The sequence below is a fragment of the Quercus lobata genome, chromosome 11, assembly GCF_001633185.2.
Source record: "Quercus lobata isolate SW786 chromosome 11, ValleyOak3.0 Primary Assembly, whole genome shotgun sequence".
NCBI lineage: Eukaryota > Viridiplantae > Streptophyta > Magnoliopsida > Fagales > Fagaceae > Quercus > Quercus lobata.
The window spans coordinates 49,410,603-49,419,869 of NC_044914.1; the positions used below are offsets into that span (position 1 = coordinate 49,410,603).

The following is a 9,267-nucleotide window of genomic DNA, read 5'->3' on the forward strand; positions in this document are numbered from 1 at the left end:
TGGATCCAGAATGTGCATCTTTGTCGATATGGTGATTGTGACATAAAGGTTGTAAAAAAGGAGCATTGGTGGGTCCTAGTACTTGCCAAAGCTTTGTTTCTTTTTTGACTTGCATTAATGTGTGTGAATAAATCACGCTGTCTTGTACAATTTACTACTAGCAAATACAAGTTGTCAAATACTAGTACTTTTTTCTTTTTTCCTTTTTTTGGGTGAAACAAACTGTCTCGTACAATCTACATCTAGCAAATACGTTTGCCATTATTCTAATAAATTTGTTTATATTTTTTTAAATATATATAAATAAAAATATGTGTAAAAATATACATAATATTGTTTTAGAATTGAAAATATGTGTTTAAATATATGTACCAAACGGGCATTTATTTTACTTATTTTAGAGTATATAATTTTTTAAATATTTTGGGACCGTTTGGTAATATTGTTTGTATTTTTTTAAATACGTATAGGTGAAAATGAGTGTGAAAATACATGTAATGTTATTTAAAAACTAAAAACATATTGTTAAACTACTTTACCAAACAGAGCCAAATCACTAACTAACCTCATAACATGTGTTTTGCACATGTGGTGAATCTTTTTTTTTTTTTTTTGGTCTAGTATCATATTTTTCTTTTCTTCAATTTTGAATTTATTTTTGTAAGGACTCAATTCGTAACGATCCCAAACTGATCTTGGGTTCGTATGTTAAGGGTTTAAACAATATAATTTGTAGAGCGTGGGCTGAAAGGTTAGGCTTTGGTCATTAGACAGTGGATGATCATGGTACTCATACAGAAGTGAACCATGTTTGCTCAAGAAGTCTTTCTTCTCGGCATGACCTGGGAGGTTCTGGTTCTTGGCCTTTTTTGAAGTGCTTGCTTCTCTTTTTATATTAGCATTTACCCTTCCTCCAACGTCCATGTGTAGGTTCAGTTTTTCAGGGTTGATACTTGTCCCATCAGCCCATACCTAAAGTGGTTGGGAGTGGTTGTAAAAGCTGAAAAGCATTGCTCTATCTGGCACAGAGTATTTAATTGCATTAATGGCAGCCTTTCCTTTGTCCTTTGTCACCATATTGTCCAGGGGTCCTTTCTCCATCAATGTGGAGGTGTTCAGCTTTTCCTTAAACTGTTCTTATACCGTACTTGCCCTTTCTTTCAGGAGTGCGTTGGGATGCCGATGACAGAATCATTCTCGGCTATATCTCTAGGCCACTTAGACTTTCACTGTATATCCTCGGCTATATCCCTCCTCGGCTCAGCCCTTGGGCCCTAAAGCAAAGTTGGTCAGGGTCACAAGTTCTCTGGCCCCACAGTTTTGAAGATATAGGTCTAGTTTCTTTTTTTTTCTTTTTTTCTTTTTTGTCTGGTATCATAACAATTTTTAGAATTTTTTTTAATTTTTAAATTTAAATTTTGGATATGCTTTTTTAAAAAAAACATAGATTAGCAAGAGAGTGTCCTATTTTGTAAGCATTTTAAGTAGAGTTGGAGATATATTTTTACCTGATTGTCCAAAAGTTTTTTCTTTATTAATTGTAAGGTTTGAGTATTTTTGAACCACATAAAAGTTCAATCCAAATAGGGAAATCTTCTTATAGATAGTATAGTTTTGGATTTTTTTTTTCTTTCAAGGACATGGATTAGTAAGAGAATATCCTATTTTATAAGCATTTTAAGTGAAACTGGAAATATATTTTTATCTAGTTGTCCCCAAGTTTTTTCCTTATTAAGCATAGGGTGGGAATTTTTGAATCATATAAAAGTCTAATTCAAAGAGGTGAATCAATATATAGTATAAATGATAATTTTTACTTATAATATTTAAATAATTTTATAATCACATGTATGTTTATTGATTTATTACAAACTCAGTGTATAAACACTGACACATAAATTAAAATTGAGTCTTAAAAATTCAATTTCAATTAAACATGTGTACTCATTACAATTTTAATTTTAATTGAAATCAAGTTTTAAAATTACAATTTCAAAAGAAAGTGGGTGCAAATAGACAATAGTGAATAGTGAGTGTGTAATGAATTTATTTCCATTTTTATTTAAAGTGATGAGAAGATAGTTGTAACTTGTAAGTTTCAGTATATAAATTTTAGAAATAATGAACAGTTAATTTTTTTTTTTTGAGAGAAAGTTTCAACCTATGACGTCTACTCTTAATAATAGTCAGACTAAGACACCAATCAGTTTTGGTGTAGGTGGGGATTGAACCCTAGATCTCTTATACAACCATTAGAGACTTTACCAATTGAGCTAACTGGAACCACGTTAATTTATTTTTTAGTGTACTATTGTTATCTCATTTTTTTTTATGAGAATACTAAATATTTTTAACACACATACACGGAGAGAGGGAAGAAGATTTTAAAGAAACTTACAGTGGTGTATATTCAAAATGGTCTAACTTTTAAATATACAGCATAGGTTTTAAACATTTTTAACTCACACTCATTTTCTAATGTGGGATTAACCCACTTTTTTTTTTTCTTTTGAGAATACTAAATATTTTTAACACACACATACGAGGAGAGGTGAGAAGGTTTTAAAGAACCTTACAAAAGGGACTACTGTTATCTCATGGTTAGCCTAGACGTATAAAGCCACCATCTTTCTTTCTTTTTCTTTTTTTTTTTTTTTTTTTGAGATAATATAGACAAAAGACACTAGGGATAGGAAAAGAGGGAGTGAAAAGACAAGACTTACAATACTAATACTTACAAAATGATTTAACCTTTATAAATACTAGTGAGACTCACTCACTCACTAACTAATTTGTGAAAGATAATTTAATTTATCAAAGCATATAATATAAGCATATGTTATGGAATGTGACAAAATAAATACTACATGGTAGTATTATATATATATATATATATATATTTTTTTTTTTCCTTTCTTTTTTTAAAATTTTCTCCTTTTTGCTTATATATGCTTGGAGTTATAGGTGGATGTCTACCAGATCAATTTACTTTATGGGCACCAAAAGTGAAAGGTGTTATTCAAAATTTTACATCATGGTGCCTAACATATGATACACATTTAAATTACACAGTACGAAGTTACAACACTTCTTTTCAAGAAAAAACAAAGTTACAACACAGACTATATGTTGCACATGGGGAGAAACAACCATTATATATAAATTCTACCAAAAAAAAAAACCATTATTATATATAATTGTTCTTTAAAATTAGATGACAAAAACAGTACTGCTGTTTACTTTGATCAAATAGTCGTATAAAAAATAGGGAAAAAAATTCTTTGAAAATTAATTAGTGAAAAGATCTATACTAAAACAACCTTTTAGGTGTTCAATGGTTGAAAGTAGGCAAAAGGTCAAAGGATAGTGGAGTGTGGGACAATTGTGCAAGCTGATTAGTAAAAAAAATTAATTAATTAATTAAAAAAATTCTAAAAAGTCCAGGGGATGCTTTAAAAATTATCAACCAATATCAAGGGCTAAGTAGAGTAATAGCACAGAACAAAGTTTACCTACAATCCAGTTTGGAAGAATTCCTCCAATTTAGATTACGTGACACTTATTAAGCTGACATGTATCTAGGATTAGCCAAACTAACCAAACTTTGGACACTTAACTCAAGTAAAACAAAACCTTAACCACTCTCTCTTCATCGATTCCTCTCTCCTTCACACCATTAGTTCATCCTAACCTTGCCTAAAATTCTAGAATCGGAGACTCTATCAAGTTTCATGCTAGGCTGTTGCCATTAACTCCATTACTTGGCATACTAGATTTGCCTTTGATCATAATCTGACCCATCTCTCTCTCTCTGGCCCTGGTTCCATTATTTTCAATGGTATAAAGTACAACATCGATGCAGCAAGTAGAGGAAGGAAGGGTTGAGTGGTGTTGGTTTCATTAGTGTTTGTGATGGTGGTTCGGTTTGTTGAGTTATATGATGATGTTTGATGTGGCGATGGTGGAAGAGGAGGTAGGGTTAGGGTGAACTAGTGGAGCGAGAGAGGGGGGCTAATAGAGAGAGAAAAAGGGGGGGGGGTTGAGGTTTTGTTTTGTTCGGTTTAAATGTGCTAATTATGGTTAAGTGAGTTAGGCTAACCTAGGACACATGTCAAATTAATATTGTGCCACCTAACCTAGTTTGGAGCAATTCATCCAAATTGGTCATAGGTAAACTTTGTCTAATAAAATATTATTGTTCCCCTCTAATGAGGTCCATGTTAGACAATAAAAGTGTTTTGGATCTTCAACTTAGATGAAGAAACACATATGACCCTCTTTTTACCATTTAGATCTTCAAATATTAGTGTTTCGACATGTAAAGAACTACTATAATCACTTCTAAGTAGTTGTGGTTTCTAAGGCTACATTTGGTTGGAAGTGTAATAGGAAGGATAGAAAAGAAATGAAAAAAGAAGAAGGATTTTTAGGTTATTTGGTAAGGAGAGAAAAGTAGAAAGATTTTTGTTGGGGCTTAGACATTTTCTCTCCTGACCTATCAAAAATTGATTTTTTCATTTTGGAGAGAAAACAAGCGTGAAAGCTTGTTATAGTTGGTATTACCAAATTACCCCCATTAATAGGTATGTCTCTCACGTTTTCACCCTTTTTTTGTTTGTTCTTTTCCTTTTCATGTAATGTGTTTTTGCTTTTTTGATTCTTTCTCTCCAACGTGTTTTTTTGTTTTTTCCCGTCAACATTTTTTTGGCTTTTTTTAAAAAAAAAATTTAAAAATCAACTGTGGTTTTTTATTCTTAATTAACGGTTTTTTTTAAAAATTAATTAATAGCTTTCACTTTTAATTCAAAAAATATATATGTAATATAATAGAAAAGTAAATTATTATTATTTAATGATTAAAAAATATTATTTCTTATATTATATAATCGGGATATAAGAGTAAATTTATACAAACTATATATTCCATCTACTCACTTTTCCATTATTCCAAACAAACATAATTAGAGAAAACTAAAATATTTTTTATCTTCCTACTTTTCTATCCCTCACTTTTCCATCACTCCAACTAAAAGAATCCTTAAAAACACTCTAGTTATTTTAATATCTCTAATCATATTTGGGCACTAGGGTTCGAACCCTTCCAATTCCTCCCCCTTAGTTAGCCACTATTTATTGGCCCATTTTTACCCTTTTCCATCATTATAAAAATGCAAAATTTTTATACCATTTAGATGGTATACTTTTTAAATATTAAACTATCCTAAAACTTATTATGTACATGCCATTAGTATAATTTCACCACTGATTTTCATTCTTAATATTTAGGGTTTGAACGATCATTTTCTTCAATTTTATTAGAAGATATTGATACTTGTTAAATAGTTCAATTATTTTAAAATTAGGAAATATTTATCACAAAACTAATCGCACTATAAATAAATATCATAGAATGAAACACATGTTAAGTATACTAATCGAGCAATGCTAAGACCATATAAAATGATACAACTGTTGCCACAATTCACCATATAAGTTGTAAAGGTATGTTCCCATATAGACCTACAATCACAACTCTACCACTTTTACAACCCAAAATTATGTGGTCCTAGCATTATCCATAACAAAGTATTGTCTCAAAAAATATATACAAAGTAAAATAAAGTGAAAACTGATGCAAAGGAGTTGGACTGGAGTGGTAATTGCAATTTATTACCCTTAAAAAAAAAAAAAAAACCCTTCACGCCGTGAAACAAACAGAGAGAACTTTGAGGAGTACAACGGTGCCAAACAATTCATAAAAAATACAAAGAATGAGAGTGTAATGGCCATAATTAAAACTCTGACTATATAACTGATGGAATTACATTACACACACAGAGAGAGCAAGAGAGAGATTCAATTATATCATTTGGTTTGATTTATATTAGACTTCTCTCCAGCTTGCTTCACTGACCAAGTGAGTGACTACACTGTCGTCTCTCTGCTTGGCTGCTCCCCACTCCCCAGGAAGTTACTGTCGTTTTTTGCTCATTGATTTGAACCCCAGAAACTATTGCTGTCATTTGTCAGTACCCAGTACTCACTCATTCACTCCTAACCAAGCCATAGAACCCTGGCATTGTTCTCTCCTTGCTCCTCTCTCTCTGCACTTTCAACCTCCTAAACCACACAATACCTCATTTTCTAGTCCCTAGGGGAAAAAAGATTAACACAATCACACATGGCTACTTTATCTTTCTTCTCCTTCAGCTTCACTCTTCTTCTACTTCTCACTACTAGAGGTAACCAAAAAAAAAAAAAAGGTTTTTCTTGACGGGTTTTCCATTTTCTCATCTGGGTCTATCTCACATTTTCATTTTCTTACACTGACAAAGTTGTGACCATGTGTTTTCATGTACCAGGTGTTTCAGGTGCTACATTCACATTTGTAAACAGGTGTGAGAACACTGTATGGCCAGGTATTCTTGCAAATGCAGGCAGTCCTAGACTCGACAGCACAGGATTCGAGCTCCCAAAAGACACTTCACGTTCATTCCAAGCTCCAACTGGGTGGTCCGGACGTTTCTGGGCCCGAACCGGGTGTAGCTTCGACGGATCCGGATCCGGGTCGTGTCTCACAGGCGACTGTGGCTCCGGCCAAGTAGAATGCAACGGGTTCGGAGCTGCCCCACCCGCTACACTCGCCGAGTTCACACTCGGGTCGGGCGGGCAAGACTTCTACGATGTTAGTTTAGTTGATGGGTACAATCTTCCAATGATAGTTGAAGGGAGTGGCGGGTCGGGTCTGTGCACTCCGACGGGTTGCGTTTCGGATTTGAACCAACAGTGCCCACCCGAGTTGAGGGTCGGCGAAGGTGACGCGTGTAAGAGCGCGTGTGAAGCGTTTGGGACACCGGAGTATTGTTGCAGCGGCGCGTACGCCTCACCCGCCACCTGTAAACCGTCCGTGTATTCGGAGATGTTTAAGGCTGCTTGTCCTAAATCCTATAGCTATGCGTACGATGATGCCACGAGTACCTTCACTTGTACTGGTGCTGATTATACGGTGACGTTTTGCCCTTCCTCTCCAAGGTAATGAAAATCAATTTTAAGTTTACTTTTATTTTCAGTTATGTTATGATTCTAGTTGATTCAACTCGAAAATTTATAGTTGTCGAATAAGAAACCACGGTCCAAACCTATAAAAACCAATTGTAGGGGCTGATGTCATAAAATTCTATATCATCTATTAAACTAGTAAATTTCTCGTTATCCAATAAGTTAATTGGATTAGTAAAATTTTAGCAGTTGAAAAAGAGATAACTTCTCGAACCTATGTTAAAAACCAATTATTGTCACATGACGGGCTGATGACGTAAAATTCTATCATATCTATTAAAAAAGAAATGGTATGATGGATTAGTTGAGTGTGTTGGTGGGTGGATAGTGGCAATGCCATAATGCCAAAGATGACCCTTTTAATGCTTTGATTTTATTCTATTTTGTTCTTTATCGTGTGTTCAGATCTTCTGGGTTTTTTTTTTTTTTTTATATGTATTAACATGGGCTTTTATTGAGGTTGTTGGAGTATTTATAAAATTATAAATCGGTATGGTTGCTCCCTGTTTCAGCCAATGTGAGTATTTATTGTTTCTACTAATTTCTGTTGTGCAGTCAGAAATCTTCAAGTTATTCACCACCAATGACATCAACAGCATCACAAGGGTCCGGGACACAATCCGGGTCAGGGTATTCGGTTGCCGGTTCAGGATCCGGGACAGGGTCAGAATCCGGGTTAGGGTCAGAATCCGGGGTTGGTTATTCGGTTACTGGGTCCGGGTCTGGATCAGGATCCGGGTCAGGATCTGGAGAAGCAGAGTTAGCAGATGGGTCATGGTTAGCTGGTTTAGCTATGGGAGATTCACCAAGAACAGTCTCTCCCAACACTCTACTATTAGCCTCGGCTACTTTGTCTATTACTCTCTCAGTTCTTTATTACTCGTAGCCCATCACTTTAACCTCTAGCCATGGCTTTTGATAGTGTGAATGCTTGTCAGAATTGCAGCCTTGAGTGGTGATTTTTTTTGCCTTTTGCTAGAAAAGCTGACAGATTCCTCAAGATTGTAAACCATCCACCATGTCAAGGTTCCCTAAAATATTCAATGTCTATATGCACTAAAAAAGTGTTTCACTATTTAATTATGGAATATTTTAGGTGCCTCATTTTTTTTTTTTTTTTTTTTTCTTGGTACTTTTTTTAAGGTTCTGCCGTTTGTGGAGTAAAAAACGCAACAAATCAAAACTAGGAACAAGTTTATGATTTGGGCTGGCATTTTTGGATCTGATTTTTGTGTTATGGTTTTGGATTTTGTTGTAAAGAGAGAAATAAAGGAAAGCTTGTCTTTGAAAAGAGTGTGTATAATGTGAATATGTGTGCAACATGGTTGGCTTGTGTCTCATGGTCAAGGATTCCTTTGCGGGTTTTGCAAGTCTTTGCTTTGCTCTTTTGTCTATTGAAGAATGAATTTCTTTAGGACTAAATGGGTTATCAATTATCATCTTAATTAGTGGGATGAGCAATGATGTTGTAGCTATAGGTTGATTATTAAAGGTGATGACTTTAATAATTTGTTGGAGTTTGGGAGCTATGGACAGAGAATAAAGTCAAGTGGGATCATTTGTTTGTTGACTTTGTCGTAACTAGTTGGCTTCTAATCGATGATTCACAATTAAAGAATTGTGGATTTTTTGGCAGGCAAAAATTTTAAGCCAACAAACTGATGTGAAACATGGAGGGCCTAACTCAAATCAACATTATAAAACAATTATTAGAACACCCTCTCGATGATATGATGAGGTAATGACGATGTAAGACAAGATACATCAAATTGGGTATGATTTTTAGCTCATGCAAGGTGCATTATTGGGCTTATGTGCAAGTTTTTAACTTCTTACTTAAAAAAAAACTATTTAATTTTTTTTTAATTCTTTCTTTTAACTATAATTATTTTTATTCAGCTTATTTTTTTTAAGCAAAATAAACAATCAAGTTCTTCCAAATACGCTCTTCTCCTTTCCTTCGGTGACATAGGTTTTTTTTTTTTTTTTTTTTTTTTTTTTTTTTTTTTTTTGTAAAATACATGGATATTCTTGAGCAACTTCCATAGGGTTTTGGGACAAATTGAAACCACAATATATATAATATATATATAAATTTTTGTGGTTAAATTACAAGCACAATGTTTGTTATGCAGACAATTCCCCCTTTCGATTTTAGGGTATTATAGAAGAAGAAGAAAAAGAAAAAGAAAAAAAAAGAAATGAAAA

General features: G+C 33.7%; 1 protein-coding gene across 1 annotated transcript; it reads left to right on the top strand.

Annotated features, from left to right (window-relative positions):
- Positions 1-5,824: 5,824 nt before the first annotated feature.
- On the top strand, positions 5,825-8,350 carry LOC115968164 (thaumatin-like protein 1). The gene is made up of 3 exons (XM_031087470.1): positions 5,825-6,242; positions 6,363-7,032; positions 7,615-8,350. Exons 1-3 carry the CDS (start codon positions 6,182-6,184, stop codon positions 7,943-7,945), a joined length of 1,062 nt encoding a protein of 353 aa, XP_030943330.1. The 5' UTR covers positions 5,825-6,181; the 3' UTR covers positions 7,946-8,350.
- The last annotated feature ends 917 nt before the right edge of the window (positions 8,351-9,267 follow it).

Excerpts from the sequence above, each read along its gene's own strand:
- LOC115968164 (XM_031087470.1), top strand. The coding sequence starts at position 6,182 with ATGGCTACTTTATCTTTCTTCTCCTTCAGCTTCACTCTTCTTCTACTT. Across the intron at positions 6,243-6,362 it reads TCTACTTCTCACTACTAGAG|GTGTTTCAGGTGCTACATTC; the intron begins GTAACCAAAAAA and ends TTCATGTACCAG. Across the intron at positions 7,033-7,614 it reads TTTTGCCCTTCCTCTCCAAG|TCAGAAATCTTCAAGTTATT; the intron begins GTAATGAAAATC and ends TCTGTTGTGCAG.